This window comes from Embiotoca jacksoni, unplaced genomic scaffold (assembly GCF_022577435.1).
Source record: "Embiotoca jacksoni isolate LCO1_2020_lvr unplaced genomic scaffold, fEmbJac1.0.p SCAF_3, whole genome shotgun sequence".
NCBI lineage: Eukaryota > Metazoa > Chordata > Actinopteri > Embiotocidae > Embiotoca > Embiotoca jacksoni.
In genome coordinates this window covers 9,934,658-9,958,583 of record NW_027185381.1, presented here as the reverse complement: position 1 = coordinate 9,958,583, position 23,926 = coordinate 9,934,658, and the positions used below count along the sequence as shown (strand labels likewise).

At 42.0% G+C, this 23,926-nt stretch overlaps 1 protein-coding gene across 1 annotated transcript in view; it reads right to left on the bottom strand.

Annotated features, from left to right (window-relative positions):
• Positions 1-23,926, bottom strand: part of LOC138206266 (A disintegrin and metalloproteinase with thrombospondin motifs 20) — an 82,341-nt gene that overhangs the window by 19,726 nt on the left and 38,689 nt on the right. The window contains exons 16-28 of the mRNA XM_069162851.1: positions 21,334-21,429; positions 18,514-18,680; positions 18,171-18,300; positions 17,203-17,329; positions 16,904-17,114; positions 16,443-16,607; positions 15,707-15,877; positions 13,494-13,613; positions 9,345-9,452; positions 7,515-7,679; positions 6,445-6,714; positions 4,195-4,356; positions 3,813-3,989 (exon numbers count right to left, since the gene is read on the bottom strand). Of these exons, the coding sequence (XP_069018952.1) occupies positions 3,813-3,989; positions 4,195-4,356; positions 6,445-6,714; positions 7,515-7,679; positions 9,345-9,452; positions 13,494-13,613; positions 15,707-15,877; positions 16,443-16,607; positions 16,904-17,114; positions 17,203-17,329; positions 18,171-18,300; positions 18,514-18,680; positions 21,334-21,429 (2,069 nt within the window). The remainder of the gene's footprint in view (positions 1-3,812; positions 3,990-4,194; positions 4,357-6,444; positions 6,715-7,514; positions 7,680-9,344; positions 9,453-13,493; positions 13,614-15,706; positions 15,878-16,442; positions 16,608-16,903; positions 17,115-17,202; positions 17,330-18,170; positions 18,301-18,513; positions 18,681-21,333; positions 21,430-23,926) is intronic.

Here is a 23,926-nt window from a genome sequence, read left to right as displayed (position 1 = left end):
GCATCTAAAAGAGCATCATCACCTCACTATATATATGTTTTGTTTGGATTAAAGGATGGTAAAAAGCTTTTTATGGTTTACTGTAATATATATTAGAAAGTCTTGTGTGTAAAGGCAACTTAATGTTAGTTTCAGATTCATGTTTAATAATTTTGTTGAAAGCTGCATTATAACTTTTTATAGTTAGCTATTTTGAGTGAATGCAGTTGGCAAATTGCAGGTTTTCTTATTATGGATTGTGGTATTATGGTCCCTTGGGAGTTGCCTAAAGCCTGTGTATAAACTTGAATTACTCCATCATTTGTAGTATTGATATTCCTTCTTAGTTTATAGTTTAACAATTTATTGTACTGTATTCTGTAAATACTGTCTTTTTCAGCTCTTGCTTTTAGATCTCCTCAACTAAAGAACCCTTGCCAGCATCAATTAATTCCAATTATTGCTGTAGTAAAAGTAATACACTGTGGGTCTCCTGCCATATGCATTACATTCCATTAATACAATGGCAAACAGATGTGCCACCCAGAGCCAAAGTTTGATTTGGACTTGGCATGTTTTCTCCAGGGAGATTACACAATAAAATGTTAAAACACATTAAAAGAAAAGGCCTGCAGTGTTTTTACACTGCATTATGCCAAAGTATGTGAAGCACTGCAAATACTCAAAGAAGCAGATTTTAAGTATTCCCCCACAGGTTGAATTATCATGAGGATTACTGAAAAAGGCTGGTGAAGTCAATTGAGGGTCAAATACCAAAATATCACACAGTGACCTACAAATCAAGTCTTTTCTTTGAGCTGTTTACAGTACCTTACCTACATACTGCTCATGTATTGGATGCATATTGTTTACCACAGCACAAATGTACTACAGAGTCACAATATGGAAGAGCAACTCTTGTAGCTCAGAAACAAAATCTGTTATCAAAGTAATAAACTATGTATTTCAAGTTTTATCATTTTGCAGTGTGTTGTGTCTTATTTTGTTTTTTTCCGTCTTGTAACGCTGTTTCTGATGAGGCATTTGTGGGCTCTATGTATGTTTATAAACTTCCGTTACTTAGTTGTTAAAAATATAGTCCTGTATTTTGTTTGTCAGTAAAATATCGCATCGAGAAACAACACAAATTTCACAGTTATTTTTCTTTAATAGTCTTTACAGTTGGAAAAAGCTAATTTAACATATTTCTGTATTTTTGCATGTGAATGAAATAAATAGCAAAAACAACAACGAAACCAAAGTATGCAAAAATAAAGCGGCGTTGCCCTGTTGGGTTTGTGCAACTTTGCACCACAGGGTCAGGCGGGAAAAATAGAGGGAGTGGGAGTGAAACTGCCATGGTTGAGGAGTCTTGGTTGTAGTGGAAGTCTTCACACACACAAAGGGAAGCCAAAAACACAAAGAGGGAGACTGTGGATGTCCTCACTGGGGAGGATACCGACATAAACACAGACCCAACTGCAACACTTCACCTGATATATGTGTCATTTGATGTTGCCCTAATTCAGAGTGCTTACATGTCACATTTTAAAACTGGTCATTCATTATTTGTACGAGCCTGAATCCGCAAAGCAACTTAAACCACTGCACGGTGTCCAACTGTCTGACTCACAGTCCAACACATACTCAGACTGTATATGGCAAAAGTCCTGGGTTTACCTGGAACAGTTACTAAGTTGTCACAGTTAAACTGAACTTAAGACCAGACTGATAAACAGTATTTCATGGCCTTCTCTGGGTAACACACATTCACTGTGTACAGACATGCCTTGCAGTACCTCACTACCTCACTGCAGCAAGATGAAGGGTACCAGCTAGTTACAGCTGGTATTTATTTGCTCTTTAAGGTTATAACACAAATATAAGGGCAGCTTACATTTTGTTAAGCTAAAAGCTGCTCCTCATTTCCTGACGCAAAGGATTTGTTATTTTCTCTTACCTGATTGCAGATAATGGACACTATGGGATTAATAAGCAATTTCTGCTTTTTCAATTTCACACTGCCACAGCTGCTCACTGATTTGTGTTGGCACTAAGTTGCCCTCAGTGTAGTATTGTGGAGGTTGCACCCCTGGTAAGGTCACATGACCGCGAAAACCAAAGGCTCAAACCATAAAGGTTCAGGTTACGTGTGTAAAATGACAAATAATTCAAGTAAAGTGTTACATCAGTCGAAGCTGGAACAAAATATTAAAGCTGCAACAATTACTAATCTATTGTAAACAAATAAATAAGTTTCATGTGAAAAAAAAAAAATCCTTCAGAAATAAAAGAAAAAAACCTGGCCAGAGGAAGAAAAAGAAACAGCAACAACTGCGGATAACTTTATAAAGAGGAGGTATCTGTGTGCTTCGGTTTGTTTTCTGGAACGACAAACACTAAAAAATGAACTTATTAGCATTGTCGATTAACTGCACTGAAATGTTTATGTTAAATAAGCTGCACTGATGCGACCTACCATTAAGAAAATAAATAAATTCATTCTAAGCCTGGACATATGATAAAACTATCTTCACAACACCGATAAGTCACCATTATATAATGTCAAAGTCAATAGCACCTTATCATAATGAGAGGCAAAGTATCACAATATCATGAAAAGTTGCATTTTAAAGTTGCTATTTTTGTTGTTGTTTGCAGAACAACGGGTTAAAAATCCTGACTCTTCATCCCAGATATGACACGTCGAAAGTGCCCACCATTTTGATCAACACAAGATGACTCATTTTGATTTTGGCCATTGTATTTGTGAATCATCACATTAACAATAGCTTGGCTGTATATTAAGCAAGAACCATGTTAGAGTGGCATTGGAAATGTATGCATCTAATCCTTTTCCTATGCGATATACCAGACAATATCAATATTTAAACATTAAAATAATATTTTAAGAAAAACCTTCCCTTTTGAATGATTTTTCATTTCAAAGCACTTATTTTCAATGAGTTTTAGAGTAGTGTTTTTAAGATTTCTTTTTATCTTTTGTTGCATAGTTTCATTTTCATCTGTGACAGTGTAGCTATTTTTCAGATAGTTTAACCTAACGGAGATGAAGCCGTTCCATGTTGCATTTCAACGTAAGTAAAAACATATTATCAAAAATAAGAATGAAACATGTTCTGAAATTATTTTCCTCTGTACAAACCGTATTTACTCACAGAGAGATACGAGAGGTCGGACCAAGAGCACCAGCAAAATATTAAATATTCAGTAACGAAAATGAACTAGTTGAAAAATTAAGTCATACTGTACAAAGATACATATACAAAATATGCTGACAGTCATTTGTTGCTGTTCAATAAAGGTCATAATATTAACTCTTATACACAAATATACACTTGTGTACTTTGGATACAGGGTGAAGACAGCAATAACAACAAAGAACATTTACTTCACGCCTCACATATGAAATAAATATTTTCTAGAGTTATGCCTCTACAAATATATGGCGTTGTTGGACAACACTGTCCTGATTTATAGGTTTTAATTTAGAGCCTTAGCTCAAAATGGGGTCCATGTGTTTGTAATGATCCCTTTAGTGGAGCAGCATTGTTTTTGTATAGTTTTTTGTTTTTCCTTTTTTTTTATTCTAATCAGCACCACGCCACTGCCGTGCCCATCTGGGTGGGCTGGAGCTGGCTGGTCAACAGTGGCACTCAATCCCCCGCACTTACTCCATAGCTTCCTACAGTTTTAGGCATTTTAGCACACTCAGTACACAGGTCTGAAGGCATTTTAGCACACACCTTACAGTGGCACACCCTTAGTGAGAAGGACAAGGGTTGAAGGAAAACAAGTTAGTACTATCGTACCGGCTTCCATGGTCGGCGGTGCCAGGAGGCAGAACCCGGGCAGGGCTGCAGGTTGCACTGCTCCATGTCGGGCGGCTTGTCCAGGATGTCACAGTTGTAGTCGTTGAGCCTCTGTCCATTGGGCCTTTGACATACCACTAAACGAGTCCTCCTTCCTCCACCGCAGGTCTGGGTACACTGAGAGGAACAACAAACAGATATGTTGAGGATGCTTTTCCTGCCCTTTAGTGTCTAAACTAAATAAGCACTGGCTTTACATGATCTGTGTGCTTTGACCTCCAGAGCCGTGACTGCCAGCTTGTTAATGTATCACACGTGATATGAGAGAGACAGACATACAGAAGACATAGCAGATGATAAGGATGAAACACAATATCCTCACCTCTCCCCAGACACCGTAGTTCCACAGCGGACAGGGCCCAGAGTCGCAGCTCTTAGACTCGGCGGGTTTGACCCTCTCATCACAGTAGCTGTTGCTGCGGCCATCAGCATCCTGACAGACCACCACTCGCCTCTGGAAGCCTCCTGCACACGTACTGGAGCACTGGAGAGCACACGCAGTATGTGGTTGTGTTTACAAGATCATTCAAGCTATTTAGATGTATTTGAGTTGCACTGAATATCAATTTATTTAATTCATCTTTTGGTAAAGTATAAAGTAAGTGTAAACAGGAAACAGATTTATTACAAGACCAAATTACCCTACTTAAGTCACTTGGTGACACCTGAAGAAAGTCCCATTCACCCCTGGAGGCCAAGCTTCAGAGAGGACTTGTAGACTGGTGTGTAAGCACCTATCTACTTGTGTTTTATACTGTACTGCAGGTTGATTTTATAATAGAAACTTTAAAATATGGCAGTTCCCCCATTTAGAAATCACAACAAGAGGAAGTGCAAACAAACAAACACGTTAAAAAAAAGGAAACCTCCATCCGCAACACAATAACCAGTCTTATGCAGAGTTTACGTGAGTCTAACCACAACCAATCCCAGCTGTGATGTTCAAAGTCATATTCCCTGAAAAAATAACCCATGAAGGACAATTTTATATGCTGAACAGCACAACCTTGACCAGAGCAGTAGGAACACTCTGCATCCAATTAAACTGACACATCCCCAGTGTCAAAGGAAATGAGTACATTCAGTGCTTTCTATGTGTGAGGGATGACAGCACAAAGTCGATCTGAATGTTTTTCGTGTTTAGTGCTTCCGGTAATGTGGGACTGAACACTGTGCAGGGATGAATACTGCTTTAATTTTCAGGAACAAAACATGAATCTCTTTAAAAAAAAAACAACCATTAAATTAATCTATAAAATATCAAAGACAAATTGTTTCTTTGTCAACATTAGTTGGGCACTTTATTTAAAATGTATGAATTTTGTCAATTATCTGCTAGCAGGGAAAATAATTTCTCTTTTAACTCGGGGTGGATTAGATCAACTAAAAATAAAAAGCCTCACGTATCCTAAAAGTGGATATGGACGACATTCCTAGTAAGAATCCTCCATAACCCCAACAAAAGTGCTTCCTATGAGATGTTAACACAACACAAAAACACAAAAAGTCAAAAGTAGCTCTTTGCATACGAGTTTAAAATAAAATTGGGCTGGAAATAAACGGGCCATTTCATGTGAAATGAAGTCCTTTGAGAAATAGCACTGTGTGAATACATACAGGAAACACAGCCCCACCTGCACCAATCTTCATACCTCAGGCAGACGTGAAACTACCAAACTTTGCGGTAAATCAGGAAGGCACCTCTCACGACAAACTCTTTTCTGTTCAGTCATTCACAACTTCAGTCGGTCCAACCTGATCAGTGCACTTTATAACTGAGGTAGCGCTCATTCATCCCACCTGCTGTTCACCACAACCTGCTGTTCTCCCCATCTCTGCAGCTTCCTGCTGCATTAGCAAAATTGCTTTCTTTGCTCACATTGTGGTCGTTCAGTCAGATGGTGAAATCTGAGGCTCTGCTGGAGGCTTTGTGACCTCAGGGTCTGTCTGTGTTGTGTAACATTCAGTCTGTTTTTAAGCCAACCCGATTCAAGGTTAAGAACATTAAGAGCCTCAGCTGCCCTAGGCCATTTTGATTTGTTCATCCCCAACTGATATCAGCCAAAGAATTCAGGCTCTACCTCATGGTAACCTATACTTTTTCTTGAATACACAGCTATAAAGTGCTGAATGTCAGTATATACACTAACACAACGTATAGTGTGTATACACTGTGCAGTCTTCAGTGTACCTTACAATCTGTCCCTTGGCGCTGTTTGTAATGTCTGTAACCATGTGTGGCCTTCTGCCCTGGGAAATGAAAACATCTGCTTTTTAACCCTCCAAGTTAATGTCTTCACAAGAATGTGTTTACAGACAGACACACACAGGCCTCCTCAACAACATGTTATACATGTATGGCCTGTATGCTGGCCATACACACACAAAAGTTAGATTTTTTTTTTGTCTGCCAATAAAAAGTGTTAATCAGGCTCTGAGAAGATTTTAACTGGTTTCCTTCACATGGCAAGACGATGACATCATTATATTCTGATGGAAATAATTGAACCCAAAGATAAAATATTTCTGGTCACTGCTATTTCTTCAAACACGCTGTATATGCTGAACATACTGCGCCCCAGGGTCCCGTCCTCCACTGGTTGTCTGCTGAGGGCACATTCCAGCTGCTGTGGCCAGGGTGACGTCCCGGGTCCTGAGGATATCCGTAGGGCTGGTCGTTGATGCGCTGACGGTGGTAGACAGAAGAGCAGGGGGCAGTGGTACACTCCTGCTCCGTCACAGGCCTCTCATCCGGGTCACAGAACACCTGGTCCACCTGCTGGTGGTAGTTAGAGCAGACTACCTGTCTGGTGGTTCTTCCTACGCCACATGTCACTGAACACTGAGGCAGGGGAGAGACAACCAAAGTTTTATAAACAGAGGTGGAAGAGGGGGACTGTCGATTTCACAAGCAAACTACGTAAATCTCTAACCTGGATATATCCAGTTAAAAATATAATCTCATTTAAAGTACAGATTCAACAACATGTCCTGCATTGTTGTGAGAAACATGTGATGTGATCATGTGACTAAAACATGTTAAGGTGCAAAACCATTTGATTCTATACACTTTAAACCTCACCATGTCTTGACATTTAGTTCACCTTTTACTTTGCATTCCTGCCTGACCTTGCTTGACCTATTTCACTACAACTCCTTTCCCAAGATTTTCTTCCATTTATTTCTCTAGTGAGATGTTTGTAGGAGGTTTTCCAGGTTCTAAATCAGCCACGAGTTTAGGGAGTGTTGTTTTCTCTGATTGTTTCCATGTATTGCTTCATGATGTGAAGCCCCATGAGTCTGTGATTGAATACAACAGGAGTAGAAATCAACTTAATATGACGTAAATGTAATAAAACTCAGTATAGAAATTTTATTTGGGCTTTTGAATTTAAGGGCCTGTGATTAAAATGTCACATCATCGCTGTAAATCACCTCTGGCCCCACCGCACCACTTTTGGTAACATCATCAACAGTTTTGGATGAAATTCAAAAATCAAGTCTCAATTGTTCATGACTACAGCAGTACCATATGCCCATTTTGTTTCAGTGTGACGTTAACATTGTTTCAAAGTGATTACTGCAAGTCACCGGGGTGGAAAACATCTGTATTGATTGGATACAGTTGGATGTTTTACTCACAAGAGACCACTCTCCGGCGTGCCATTGGCCACAGGGGCTGAAGCAGGCGGAGAACTCCGGGGGACGGGGCAGGTGGGCGCAGTACGATTCGTCAGCCACTCCTCCCTGGGCGTCTCTGCAGCTGACGTAACGTGCCCGCTTCCCCTTGCCACAGGTCACCGAGCACTGGAGGAGATGCAGATACAAGCAGGGCCAAGATTAAAATTTGTCACATGTGGAATAATACAAAAAAAGCCTTCATGTGGTTTTTAAAGGGATGACTCAATTATACTCATTCCGACTCAGTGACAGTTGAGAAAATGCCCTCGAAATGTATTGGTTTTCTCTGCTAACATAAAATAATGCCAATTGAGCCCCAAATGATAATGGGAGCATACTATATATAATAGTCGAAATAATATATCTATGGATCCCCAGTAAAAAAAAAAAAAAAGTTTAAGAAACTTATATTGTTTTCGGATGATTAAATACTTTTTTTTTTTTTTTTTTTTTTTTTTTTTTTTTAATCTCAGCTATAATACATTTGCTTTAAATTATCAAGGTAACTTCAAGGTACATGGCCTTGATCTGTCTTTTATTTTTCAAATTTTTTTTTTTGCTAGACCTGACTTGGGTTAAACTTTGTTTGGTGATAGCAAGTTTCTATAGACTACACAACCTTTTGTTTGTTGTAGAGGAGTTCTGTAACACTTCCTGGCACCGTGTTCATATTTTAAGAAATAATAGACATTTCTGAGACTTTCTTTTCTTAGGTGGTAAAAGATCAGCCAACATTTTTTCATGAAAACAATATATCGTGGCTTTTTCACCTGCTGCCACAAATAAATGCATTTTGACATTGTCTGCATTTCCTGGAGTCCTGTTCGACTTTCACCCACTTTAACTACATAGATGTATTCCTGCCATCTGAAGACGACATTATAGTAAACACATCAGAAGGGATGAATACCTAATGCAATCAAATGGCTCCAGCTCAAACAGGCACGTTAATATCCCTCTCATATCAATGACACTTAGAAGAGCATGGCAGTTCCGCTGCTTTGGGAATGTATGCATGTTTATGTGTGCATGTGGGGTGTGTGTGTGTGTGTATGTGTGTGTGTGTAAGACCAGTGCCAGTGTGGTCTTACACACACACACACACACACACACACACACACACACACACACACACACACACACACACACACACACACACACACACACACGTCTTTGACATGTGAGCTCACACCGACTTTCAGACTGACAGATGGGGTTCAATCTTAGAAACCGTAGACTCGTGTTTAGATGGAATCTGGTTTTCATTTGCCACGAATAACAATGCAAAGTATCAGAGAGACGGAGGGGCCTCTCAGCCTAGACACTGGAGCCTGCGTGTTTCTACATATGTGTGCGTGTGTGTGTGTAGACGCAGCAGGGGGGTAAAAGAGACAATGCAAAAGAATATCATAGTCATGTACAGTATGTACTATCTGAAGGAATATATATATATATATATTTGTAAACACACATGCAGGAGATTCATCACCATTAGAGTGTGGTTTCTTTCTATTAAACCCACACATACACAAATAGCTCCATCAATACTCTTATTTTCATTCTTTTTCAAAGTGTGATTGCAGAATTCAGCAGATCACTTTCCCTCAAACTACACACACACACACACACACACACACACACACACACACACACACACACACACACACACAATAGTGAGCAGCACAGTACAACGATTTGTTTGTCATTTAATTAAAAAAAACATTGCTTTTGTCTATTCAACACATTATAATGTGCTCTGACAGACCCAATGAACCCTATTTGTTTTCTTACTGCAGTCCAGGAGCCGTATCGCCACTGAGTCAGGAGCTGCGCTGAGTTGTCAGGGCGAGGTGTGCTTTGTACCGGAGAAGCCCATGGACATGCTGGCATCTCACAGTCCTGCAAAAACAAACATGTAAACACAGTATCCTGTAATGTGCCCAAGAAAAGACAGCTTGAAAAATTTCCTTGATCATTTCTTTCCAAGCTTGTAGACCCCCAAACTGCAATGTCTGTCCATATCAAGATCCCTGCATCTGACACAGATCTCCTATTTGGGCACGTAAAGGTCATCAGGTCAGTGCTCTCTGCCTCCACTGTCCATTAGTGTCTAAGAACCCTTGAAAGGCCCTCTCCACTCAAAACTGTCTTTTGGTCAATGTCACTTCTCTTGGATGTTTTGACCTTCGCTGTGCAGAATGGTGTATGTCCTGAGATTGACACGAGAACACTGTCCCCAAATTCTTGTGTTGAAAAATTGTTTATGCTCACCTTAAATCTAAGTTTGAGGAGTGTCTCTATGAGCAGGATTTATGACATCAACTAGTTTAGACAACAGTCCATCAATAAAAAGAAAAAAACAAATTATTCAAACATGTCTGGAGGGGATCTTTAAGCACCCCACTTAAACCACTCAGGTAAAGTGGGCTGCAGCATTATGGTCTGTGTCCACCTTGACACTGACTTTGGGTCCAACCAAAGCAGAGAAGTTACTGAGGCTGGTGATATTCACAGCCATCTTGACATTTTTGTTTCAGTAAAATTCGTATTTCAATGACACTTAATTAAAGAACATAATGAAAGGGTGAATAATATATTTTGAAGGTGAGCGGAACTGCTTTTAACCAATTAATAGGTGATTGTAAAGAGCTATGCTAAGCTAAAATGTTAACATGACCGAAATTATCTCGAGGTATCAGATTATGAGAGATAAACTATAAAGTATTTTATTATGAGCCATATAGTTGCTGAATAAAGTTCAGTTTTAGTGATTTGGTTTCGTGGTTTGTAATAAGAATCACTATTTGGTCTGGCTCCCCATTTATAGGCTCACTTTATTTACTATTGATGTGTTCAAGCTCAAACCAATAACATTTAAAGCTACATTTATCAATTTTCTATACTAAAAATGTATGAGTTCCCCTCAGCTCTATTTCAGCATATTGTTTTGGCCTTAAAACCCATAACTGCCCAGTCTGGATTAGTTTCACTACTCTCCCTTACTTCCTGTCCAGTCACTGCAGACAGCTGTTTTCACTGTAAAAGAATTCAATAAAAAACACTGCACACCCATGTTGTAACAATTTAACAAAAAGGAGGACCCAAACACAGGGGACTGAAACAAAAAGGTGAGATGTACTCACAGACTGTAGGTAACAAACAAATGAAAACCCAAGGCGCCGGCAGAAAGCCAATAACAGTCATATACAAGAATCTACAGCGAAGTACTCACAGGGAAAAGACATATATGAACCAGGAACTGAAGGGGGAAAGGCTGGTCTAAATAAACTAGATGTGCTGATAGTCTATAACGAGGTACAGGTGTATACAGAAAGTTCACATGACAGATGAGTGACTACAAAATAAAACAGGAAGTGACTGCAAAACAACAAGAAAAGCAAAGAGCAAATAAAAACAAAGACCTGACCTGTGTTACCTAACCAGCACCACAAGGCTATGAGCAACTTTGGCAAGTCGCTGGTAAATGTAGTGGAGCATGTAGCCACTTCAGTGCCTGATTATTCCCCGTGGGAGCGAGTGGAGACCAAACCAGAGCAAACAAGAAAGTAGCCGGTAGCTCTGGATGGAAACATGATTCCGAATGCATGCTAATCTTGCTTCATGTGTGCTGGATGTTAAAATTAAAAAAATGTTTGCTAAGGTGATAACAGACAGATGCTGTGTTTACAGCTTGTTCTGCTCCACTCAGAGGCAAACGAGTATTTAATGCTGCTTTGAGTTGGCTTAAACTCATCACTGTTCTAAATCTGGCCTGCTAGCTGCAGAATTTACAGGAATGATCATCCATCCATCATCTTCTGCTTATCTGGGGTCGGGTCGCGGTGGCAGCAGGCCAAGCAAGCTAACCCAGACTTCCCTCTCCCCCGCAACATTTTCCAGCCGAGGTGTTCCCAGGCCAGCCGGGAGATATAATCCCTCCACTGTGTCCTGGGTCTTCCCCGGGGTCTCCTGCCAGTTGGGCGTGCCCGGAAAACCTCCAGAGGGAAGCGCCCAGGAGGCATCCTAATCAGATGCCCGAAACACCTCAGCTGACTCCTTTCGACACGAAGGAGTAGCGCCTCAACTCCAAGTTCCCTCCTGATATCCGAACTCCTTACCCTATCCCTAAGACTGAGCCCGGCCACCCTACGGAGGAAACTCATTTCGGCCGCTTGTAGCCACAACCTCGTTCTTTCGGTCACAACCCAGAGCTCGTGATCATAGGTGAGGGTCGGAACGTAGATCGCCCGGTAAACTGAGAGCTTCACCTTCCGGCTCAGCTCCCTTTTCACCAACACGGTCCGGTGCAGCGGCTGTTTTACTGCTGCAGCCGCACCAATCCGGCGGTCGATCTCCCGCTCCGTCCTCCCCTCACTCATGAACAAGACCCCGAGATAGTTAAACTCCTTCGCTTGAGGCAAGCACTCCATCCCCTCCTGGAGGGAGCAATCCACTGGTTTCCGGCAGAGAACCATGGCCTCAGATTTGGAGGTGCTAACCCTCATCCCCGCCGCTTCACACTCGGCTGCAAACTGCCCCAGTGAGTGCTGGAGGTTGCGGTCCGAAGAAGCCAGCAGGACCACATCGTCTGCAAACAGCAGAGATGAGATCTGGAGACCCCCGAACCCGACGTGCTCCTCCCCCCGGCTGCGCCTAGATATCCTGTCCATGAAGGTCACGAACAGGATCGGTGACAAAGGACAGCCCTGGCGGAGGCCAACACCCACCGGAAACGAGTCTGACTTATTGCCTTCTCCAAGTTCACAAAACACATGTAGACTGGATGGGCAAACTCCCAGGCCCCCTCCAGTAGTCTTGCGAGGGTAAAGAGCTGGTCCACTGTTCCACGACGAGGACAGAATCCGCACTGCTCCTCTTGAATCTGAGGTTCGACAAACGGTCGGAGCCTCCTTTCCAGCACTCTGGCATAAGCTTTACCCGGGAGGCTGAGTAGTGTGATACCCCGATAGTTGGAGCACACTCTCCGGTCCCCCTTTTTGAAAATGGGAACCACCACCCAGTGCTGTGCATGGAGGTGATCCCAACCATATCTAGCTGGTACCGCCCCACCTCCTGCACCAGCTCCGGCTCTTTCCCCGCTAGCGAAGTAACATTCCACGTCCCCAGAGCTAGTCTATGCTGCTGGCGATCGGTTCGCCCGGGCCCCCGGCCCGGCCTGCCGCCCGGTATGCAATGCACCCGAACCCGATGCTCCACCCGCAGGGTAGCTGCTCCATGTTGTTTCTTCGGGCTGAGCCCGACCGGGCCCCATGGGCGAAGGCCCGGCCACCAGACGCTCGCCGGCGAGCTCCCCTCCTGGGTCTGGTTCTGGGAGGGTGCCCCAGTTTCCCTGATCCGGGCGAGGTGGCTTCAGTCCGTGGGCTGCTGTTCATCGGGGTCTTTGTGAGCCGCTCTTTGTCTGGGCTCTCACCTGAGACCAGTTTGCCTTGGGAGACCCTACCAGGGGCTGATGCCCTGGACAACATAGCTCCCAGGATCACTGAGCCACTCAAACCCCTCCACCATGTTAAGGTCATCAGGAATGATCAGCAGTTCTTTAATATTATGGGATACATGTTTGAACTTTTCAAGAGGTCTCCACTTATTGCAACATGAGGGACAAATCAATACAAAATCATACACTGGTTGTAAAATATACAGGCATTTTGGTTAAAATATTCTGAAACCAATTTTAATGAGCCTATATTCAGCCTTTTTATGATTGTTTCCTGACCTCAAATGATGCATATGACATCTGCATTCAATACTGTATGCAGTATTTAATGCTGTCAGTCCTTCATGATGAATTTTATGTCTTTGTATCCTAAGAGTGAAATACTGATTCTGGTACAAATAAGGGCAAGCCTTGAACTTTAGGTTATTTGAGCAATCTGGGTTGTGTGAGCAGTTATTATGAGTTTTCTTTTTAGTTTTTTTTACCTGACTGTCTCTGGGCCTCGCTGCAGCATTGCACTCTCTGTCATCTACTGTGTCGCCATAGTTCCCCGACACACACCTCACAGCTCTCATCTGGTAGCCATGGCCACAGGTCACCGCACACTGAAAAGACAAAATTACACACACACACACACACACACACACACACACACACACACACACACACACACACACACACACACACACACACACACACAAAGAGAGGGATGCTCAGTCAACTGCAAGCTATCTCAAACTCTATCTAAGTATGTCAAGGTTGATATCTTAGACAGGGCCTCAGTCAAGGTCCAGCTCAGCAGAGCCTGGTTAAGGCCTTGACAAGCACACACACAGACATGTTCGTTCAGATACATACCCACAGTCTCAACTCAACCCTTTACCCAATTCTTACCCCACATATGAGGCCATCCAATCATGATTAGGTACAACACGAGAGCAGAGGAAGTGCCATAGGATCGGTTTATTATTTGAGCAGCAAATTCTAATTGCACAGGCAATAATAAGCCGATATATTCCAGCTCTGTAAATACCACTATCTGACTTCATACAAACACGTGTGGGAGGGCATTAATTCTAGATGTTTAAAATATGCTATGAATAGCCAAAGACTTCCATTCATACATGTTTCAGTTTGTGCTCTACCCCGACAGTGCTAAACCGATCCAGAAATAGTTGGAAATGAAATTTTAATGCCAAGGAAGTTGTGTGCATCTGTGTGTGTGTGTGTGTGTGTGTGTGTGTGTGTGTGTGTGTGTGTGTGTGTGTGTGTGTGTGTGTGTGTGTGTGCGCGCGCGCGTGCACTGTGGCTCGGGTTTAGTGTAACAGGATGTTAGGGCAAAGTGAAAGTACTATAGAGGAAATGGCAGCTGGAGTCACAGAGAGCACACTTCTCCGTAACATGCCGGTATATCAGGTTACATGTACAAACACACACACACACACACACACACACACACACACACACACACACACACACACACACACACACACACACACACACACACACACACACAAACTAGAAGTCTACACTGCCTCTCTCCTACACACCACATTCTTACTTTTTGACCACACACACACAAACACACACACAGTAACAGACAAGTAAAAGTCCAAGACAGCCACACACGAATCTAGTGTTGGAAAAATCTGAGATTTTGGATATCGGAATAACGTTAAATGGCATAAATGTTGTCCTTTCCTGGTTTTAAAGGCTGCATGACAGTAAAGTCATGTAATTTTCTGAACTTACTAGACTGTTCTCAGTGTTTTATTTATTTGCCTTTACCCACTTAGTCATCATATCCATACTGCTGATGATTATATATCATAAATAGTTTTTGTGAAAGCACCAATAGTCATCCCTACAATATTATTGCAATATCGATTTGTTTTTTTTTATTTTGGCCAAAACTATCCTGATAGTTGATTTCATCTGTCTGGCCCAGCCCTAAATGAAACCCATTTACAGTCAGATGCTACATCAAGTCACCTCGTTCCAGTGTGTTGATGTATTACGCCTGTACTTCACCGGTTTCAGGTCAATGAGGTCACGTCTGTGTTGCTGATTTGTTCTATCCTTCACACAGCTTCATATCCCTCTGGGAGTGTTTCACTGCTGGAGTGTTTTGCCTGCCCGATTTTGTTGACTAGCTGATTTTTTTGCTTCGAGTTTGGGTAAGGAGCCTACTTGAATGGGTCGTTTATTGTTTTTTAAATTATGTTTATTGTTGTTATTTCTGCTTTGTTGTGCTGTAGCCAACAGACAAAGTTAATGGAGTTAAGTTCAGTTACAATCGACACAGAACAAAGATGTCTTTTAGTTGTTAAAATCACAGTCATCCTCATAATTAATATGTCGTGTAATATATGATCGGGAGTATGCACAGGATGTTTTTGAAGCCCGACCAAATGCTTTGTGACGTTTCTGTGGCTGACCTGTTCTGAGCGGCTTAATGTGCTTTCTGTCAAAAACGGACTTGATGCATAATTTTAATAGAACGGAGTGGAGAGTCACTCATGGGATGCTTCTGAAACGCGCTGCTGCACATATAGTAGAAACACAAGCATTGTCGACATTTGGCTGCGATCAGCTCTGATAGCTGCATCCCAGCTGAAAAGTGACACAGTTGGCCCCAATGGAATCCAGCCTTTTATCTGTGTGTGTGTGTGTGTGTGTGTGTGTCGTCAGGACTCACCGCTCCCCAGACGCCGACCTGCCAAGTCGCACACTCGGGTAGCTCGCAGCTCCCCACGGAAGGGGGTTTATTGGACGGGTCACAGAAGTGCTCGCTCAGCTTTTCATCCCCGGCTCCCGTTCTGCAGGACACTTGTCGGTGCCTCATCCCTTTCCCACAGGTCACCAGGCACTGGTGGGGGGAGAAGGGTGTAGTGGGATGTGGGATTATGGTAAAGGAGAGAAAATTGTGAAAGTCTGTGAGTTTCTTTATGATGCAGTCCTCAATCAGACATTCCACTCTTCCAAAATAGTAGACGGGACACCCACATGACCACCCTGATTGTCCTCCCACATTTATGTCAGTGAGGGTCGACAAAAGCCTCTAAAGTTACTATTGTAAAACATTCCTACCTCTCTGACACTGTCGCGTAAAACTAAATAAATAAATGATTGATTTATTGCAGGACTTATGGACGGCTTGGCTAGTTGCATGCACCATAACTTTATTATATTTTTTGGCGATGGGGTCCGACCCATATATTAGATTACAGTATACTGTAAATACACACATGACTTCATTGTTAGTTTCTATAAACATTTGCGTGTGCTGAAAGCTACTTTCATTCGATGAAGTTTGTTGACTTTGTTGTCTCCTTTTTGGGATTGAAACACTATTATTCAGACGTTCTTGCAGCATGTATAGGTGTGTCTGTATGTGTCCATATCTGCATGTCCAGGTGTGTGTCGAGGCCCACCTCACTCCACTCACTGACAGTCCACTTCGGACACGGCTGGTCATTGCAGGTTTCAGTAACCACCCTCAGGTATTCATTGCATTCCCTGTCCACCAGCTGCCGGCCCAGATTGTTCATACAGTATGACTCTCTGCTGCGGCTCCCACGTCCACATGTCTTTGAGCACTGTATACAAGAGGAATACACAATGGTGTTTTCATGCATTTTGCTTTTGTTGTTGTTGGCTCAAATGTTCAGTTCATGCAAACCATTTCAAACAATTTCAGTCTGTTCAAAACATCTGTTTTTGACAGCAAGAGCAACCTCTGTTTAATTTCTTTTTCCTTTTATTGTTTTGTATTTTGCATCATGACCATTAACCAGAGCACAATGTAGGCTTGAAAAACACATGTCCCTGAATTGGAATTAGGGTCTTTCATTTTGCATTCAGTCTGTTTGCCTGGTATATATAATGACTGTACCTGTGACCAGGCGCTGTACTGCCAGCTCTTGAGCAGACAGTCCCCATGGCAGGGCTCTCTGGTCTGAGGTTTAGCGATGTCTCCACAGGTGCTCGCCTCCATCCTCTCACTCTGTCTCTTCATCACGCTGTATTTCATGCACTGAACATCCAGGCTGCGGTAACCCGGGCCACATTTAGCTGAACACTCGCTCTTTCCAGCAACATGCCACCTGTGAGATAGGAGATGTTGAAAAATGTCTGGTTGTGTGTGTGTGTGCGCTGTAGGATTTTATTTTATGTGTGTAAATTGATGCGCACCTAACTTCACAGTCAGTGTTGCAGGGCTCAGTAACAGCAACAGGACGAGGTAAATGTTCACAGCGTTGGTCCGATACCTCCAGGTGATCGCTCTTACGCACACACACCACCTTTCGTCTTCGCTCACCTGCACACACACACACACACACACACACACACACACACACACACACACACACACACACACACACACACACACACACACACACACACACACACGGAGGAAAGCAAGGTTAAAATCAGACGACATCTGGTAGACACTTCACTTGTCAAAATATCATATTCCTTCACCTCTAACGAGTCTGACCAGCTTTCTGACATTAAATCCTTCATCAGACAGCCTCAGGGGTCCATGTTGGTCTCAGACTCCACAAACACATTTCTTTACTGTGCACTCTGACCCACTGGGAGTCTGAGTAGCTCACTTCCAGGAGGGAAATTTACGGGGCTGAAAGACCAGACTAAGGTGAAGGTGTCGGGCGATTTCATTGGCCTGGGTCCTATCGGGCTTGCCAGGAGGTAGATTTATGGAAAGAGAGGATGAGTGAGGAAGGTTTTAAATCCGGAGATGTGTGCAAATTGATGTGAGAGAAAAGCTGATCGTAATGTGCACTGACACCCAATTCATGTCTGTGTTAAAAGAGCTGTAAGATGCATTGTCGGTCCTTTAAATTTCACACTTTTACAGGTTTTTGGTGATCCATTTTTATACTTTACATTAGCAGTGGCTGTGAAGTTTGGCCACACGACTCAATAAACCTTTTTCTTACAAGGAGAAACATGGAAATTTGTTAAATAAAAATGAGCCAAAAAGTATATAAAATAGTATTTATGAATCATCACAATTGCAGAAAAGCTCTCAATTTTGTGCAATTGTAAAGTTGTTGTTTTTTAAGATTCACTAAAGCCAAAGACAAATTATCACATTTTAGATGTGCGGAGACTTGGAAGCCAAGCTGAGATCTTACCCTGACAGATGCGGCTGCACTCGAGCCAGGAGCCCGAGGGATCCCACACAAACTGCTCCCTGTGTTCCTCAATGGGTATGTTGAAGGAGTAACGCACATCTGGGTTGTAGAGGTTTCCAACGCACAAGACCTGTGCAAACAATGGTGGGAAAGACAGCAGGGTCAAAGGACCGACCTATGTATTAGTTTGAACACATCCCTTGAGGCACAGGGATTAAGATCAGTGTTGAGAAGCTATTCTTTGCAGAAAAGCATACAGAGATGAATGAAGAACATACAGCAGGACTCATAAAGTAAACATAACATACATGAATTAAAAGGCAAACAAATGTATTCTTAATACCTGTAGAATGAGCTCCTCCTCAATTCGCTCAGTGCAGTTGATGCGCTCAACTTTTGTGTCTGAGCCGCTGTACTCAATGACGGTTCCCTTGAAGGTGATTTCCCTTTTGAACATGGCCACCACAAAGTTCCCATTTAGGAGGGAATTGGATTGGCTATCAGATAAAGCTGGAACAGGAAACAGACAGATATAAACAACAATTTTTACCACAAAAGAAAGAATTTGTCTTAAGTGAAGGAATGCTTGGTTCCTAAATGAGTTTGTCTCTTGTGATTTGAGGGATTAAGAATGCATAGAAAATGGCATTTATCATTTCTGCCCATATGTTAAGTAAACAGTCTTTGAGTTGCCAACCTATTGTTCTGCAAAGCTATTGTTGCAGGGGAGGTACTGTATGTTGAAACACTGGTAGCACTAAGTAAAGTTCGACTGCGTGACTCTCCTCAGTGACTGACACTCCAATGTAAGCAGAAGAGCTCCACTGACAACAAATACAAACAAATGCATAAACATAAATCCATGATGAATGTCTACAAGCTCTTTCTCTACCTCCAGCATCATGATTCCAAGAAACATGCAGGCAATTACAATCTGAGAGTGCATACTGAAACAATGATTAAGTCTCTCAATAGAACTTTGTTTACACTTATATCTACACATTGTTCGATGCCAGCTAGTCAATCACAACTAACAATGATCTACAGAATCTGGTTGTCATCAGTGACACTCTTCAGAAATGGAAAACGAAGACAATGCCTGTAATGTAAAGTCATCAACACAGAGAACTTATATGAACATAGTTTTTCTTATGCCTGCTGCAGACCAAAAGAAGCATATTTTCCAAAAAAACATGTACAGTGAACCCTCGCTATAACGCGGTTCACCTTTCACGGTCTCGCTGCTTCACGGATTTGCATCGTGCATTGTGTTCTGCATTCTGATTGGCTAAACCGCGGGCTTTAGAAGAAAAAAACGCTACAGAGCGGAGTCAGGATGCAGCGGCTCAGTCAGAAGAGCAGTGAAATACACGTGAGTCACTATTTGTCCTACTGTACTTTGTATTTTTTTTCATAATCATTTTTCATTTTCTCCCGTTCTAATCCAATGACTCGGGTCGCAGTGGGGCGGTGCTGATCTCAGCAATTTGAAGCCTTCAGTTCGTATTGATGATTAAAATTATTATTTTACAGTACAGTAGTTATTTGTAAAAAAAACATTTATACAGTACTTTTATTTGTTAAACAAATGCTTGGGCCTGTAAAAAGGTTTTGTTCTTTGGTTTCAATGTATTATGGAGTATTTCATTGATTAATAATTGTAAAAAAAATAAAGGTTACTACTTCACGGATTTCGCCTATCACGGTTTCTATTTGGAACGTAACCCCCGCGAAAAACGAGGGTTCACTGTACACCTTAACGAATGAACATAAAACTTAACGTAAAAAGATTAAATCTTCTGTTACAAAAGTTGTTCTAAAAGAGTAAAAGAGAGAGAGAGAATGATAGCCTACATGTGAAGAGGAAGTAAGAAACCAATCATGTTTATTTAGTGAATTAAATATTAATTAATAGCTTCAGAGGACACTGAGAGTACTGATGACAGACACCTCTGAAATTTGATTACTTTGAGAGGCTGTTCTTGAGAAGATCGCCGTGCTCACGACAAAGTGCTAAGACTGCATTTACATTGTTTTGTTTTCATGTTTGCTTTTAGTATTGATTTATCCTCACTATTAATTTTACTGTGAACTGAATAGCTTGTGTGCATGCATGACAGAGCACAGGTGAGCTCAAGGTTTCCTCTTTATGAAACCTTTTCCATGAAACAGACACAAGTTTATTTGTATTTCTATTCTATTTATTTAAAGTAAGTACATGCAATTATATATTTATGCAGTACCTTTTATATTACACTTCAGGAGGGCCTTAAACAGCTTTCTAAAGGTGTCTATAGTATCCAACTGCCTTCAAACACAAGGAGCCGCAACTTCAAAGGCACAGTCTTCTTTTCATGTCACGAGTGTCCTGATCTTCTCCAAAAATCTCTACATACTGTACTGGCTGGAGTGACAAAGCTGGCAGGGCATTGCAAATATCAACCATATTTAATACAGATTCCAAAGTGCAGTTGTGGCACTCAGGAACAGTGGGGGTCGACCTTCTCACAGCGGTGTGGCAATGAGGCTCTGCCAGATGTGTTTCCTGACAATTTGACTTAAAACATCTTGAACCCGACTTGAACCATCTGAAAATGGGCGCCCACCCTCACAATGCAGGCAAAACTACTTTTCTCAGGTTTTTTTTTGTTTCTGTCTGTCTCCACACACTCGCTGAGCCAAAGGTAGGTCCATCTAACCCTACACCCCTATATCTACTTTCATGCAGCCTGTGCTCCACATGCCTCTAATTAGCACTTATTGCTGCCTCATTTATCTTTCTCAGTGGTTGACACTCCATTTGCTTTCTCAACCAACCCAGATCGACCAACGCCCCTCACGTTTCCTTCATATATACTCAGTACAAATAACGGTTTCCTTTTCATTTATGAAAACAGTTTAACAACAGTTTGGCCCATGTCTCAGTACCCTCATTTATTGACACCCGCCTCTACAGCTCCGGGTCACCAGGTCTTGGTGCTTTATGGTAATGATAGGAATAATGGCATTGACCTATGGGATGAGAACTGAAGGGCTGTAATTTATGCATCTTATTAGGTTGGACTGCTCCCACTGAAGATTGATTCTCCCAGAGAAATCCTGAAACTTGAATAGTATTGCTTAAAACCACATTCTCGTACTGACATACACGAAGCACACTCACCGAGGTAGTTGTCATCTTCTGGCTTTCCAGAGTAGCTGACCTGTTTGATATCAATGTTAGTGGCTCCAGCTGGGATCCGCACCACTGTGTTGTAACCTGAAGGAGGAGAAAACACAAAGAGACAGACACAGCAAGGGAGTGAGACAGAGAGCATGCAGAGTGTCAGAGGGAAATAATAACAGCAGCAACAGCAGTGAAAAGGTCCCACCTTGATTTTCATAATAGCTTCACTATGCTACACCACAAACCCAGTCAGGGAAGTCTGGTTCCAACCACTGGGGGATTTAAATGTCACACTTGGAAAAATATATATATTAAAAAAAAAAAAAGGTCTAGTCATCTCAAATAACCTGCAAGAGGCCTTGTTTTAGTCTCAGAGGCCTGACCGTGAAATGGTATGTAATTATTCCCTGGACCTACCTTTGGCCTGTAATTACTGCACCGGGCCTGTTGTCCAATGATAAACTAACACAGAAAACGAGGGAGCATGAGAGAGAGCGAGAGAGAGAGAGAGCGAGAGAGAGAGAGAGAGAGAGAGAGAGAGAGAGAGAGAGAGAGACCCTGACAGCCAAGAGGTGACAGCAAAAAATTAGGTTTGAAAACTTAGCGCTGAGCAGGAGGAATGTAATAAACAAAATATAAAGACAATGGAAGCATTTAAAGGAAAAAAGATAACATTTATGAACCTCGCACAATCAATTAGATGTATTAGATCTAAATATTCTTTTGTGACCTACTGAAATCATCATGATCAGCATTCAGCATTTAATCAGTTTGGCTTGTTTTTTGTTTTATTGAATAAAAATAAGGAATATAGATATATAATCCATCATACTGTGCTCAAAATTAGCAGCTGTTTGGTTCAAAACTCCTTTTGTACTTTTGGGTTCTCTGGAAGTCTCAGTAGAGACTGTAGTGTTGATTAATGATATCTGGTAAGTACAGTTGGACACAGTAAACATTTACTAATTTCCTTCATCATGACATTTCAGCTTTGACTGAATGGAATAAAAGGAAAGGTGTGGGTTGATGGGATCTGACGCCTAGCCTGACACCTCGAGCCACTCGGGGGCAGCACTTGGTTTACATATCTTCCTTTCATCAGCCTCATAGATCTTTTCATGCACACACACACACACACACACACACACACACACACACACACACACACACACACACACACACTAACAGCCTGTTAGTATTACAGTTGTCTGCCTTTGTCTTTGATCGAGTCGCGTCAAGAGGAATTTTTCTCAATCTTTTCATTCATAAAAGACAGTATGAAAACACACTACTTTGCATATTCAGTCGCTATTAAAAACCAAACCTTCATACAGCTGTCCCCGGACTTCATTGTTTTTCAGCGTCATGTAAAATTCCCTCTCTAACCACTGGAGAGAGGATAAGCTCATAAAAACACAAGGGTGTATCAACTTTAGAAACCGCCAACACGGTCCCCCTCTGAGGCAACATGGTATCCACAAACCATTAGAGCCCTCCGGGATCCCCCAGCTTTGCAACTGACCACACACACAATCCTCCACCACCACAGGGTGACCCAGGAATGAACAGTAAACACACCACCAGGAGGGAAAAAAACAACAACCATGCTGCACTCAGGGAACAACTAGGGTTTACCTCAAACATGCCTCTCTCTGCCACGAGCAAGAAAATGATGATGTAGTATTAACAGCTTGCAAATTAAAGTCATTTGATTTATATTTTTTTTATTCTGAAAAGTGCTCAAACTTCTTCTCCTGTTGGCATTTTATTGCTTTAAATTGAAGGGAAGAACCTAGAAACCAAAAGGTAACGAAAACTGTAGTTAAGAGAAAGACAGAAAAAAAGAAAAGAAATAAAGAGACACCAAACAAAAAAAGAACAAAAGGGTGAATGACAGAAAGGCAGGCCCAGACCCAGGAGCAGAAGGATATCCTGCCTGGGCTGCACTCCCACTTGTTTTCTCTTTCTTAAGGTTAAGCCAGATTTCCAGGGCCGAGGTCAGTGCCTGCTTTGGTTCAATACAGTCCTCAAACTCTGTTCCCCCCAACAGCCAAAACAGAGCAGAGAGAAAAGCAGATAGATAGAGATGCTGAAGCTCAGTGCCAAACTAATACAGGGGAAACATGACGGGGGCCACACCCAGGGCTTTTTATGCTAATGCTTCTGCTGTCGCTGCCCAGACTTAAAAAGGATTGGATGCAATCAGGAGTTGGCCCGTGCTGAAGTGCTGCATTAAGCAAGACAGTTCAAAGGGATGATGTCAGTTTTGTATTTGCTATCGAGAGACCTGACAGGGCGAGATCGCCGAGTTAATCAATTTCTAAAGCTGTAGAATAGACTGGTTTTCAAAATGTTTCCAAATTTATATTGTTGCTAAAAAACAAAAACAAAAATCAAGCTTAATGTGTTTAAACATAACCAGACGTGACATCGGTACCTAATATGAGCATATGGTGCGTCAGCGTTGTAGCAAGAACTGGAGGTCTTTCTTAGCTGGTCTAAGTTTACTGTGCATCACGTTTATCAAAACTCAACTGCAGAAGCTGCTGACGTACTGTGTTTAATAGTGACACTTTTTGTGAGAACAGTC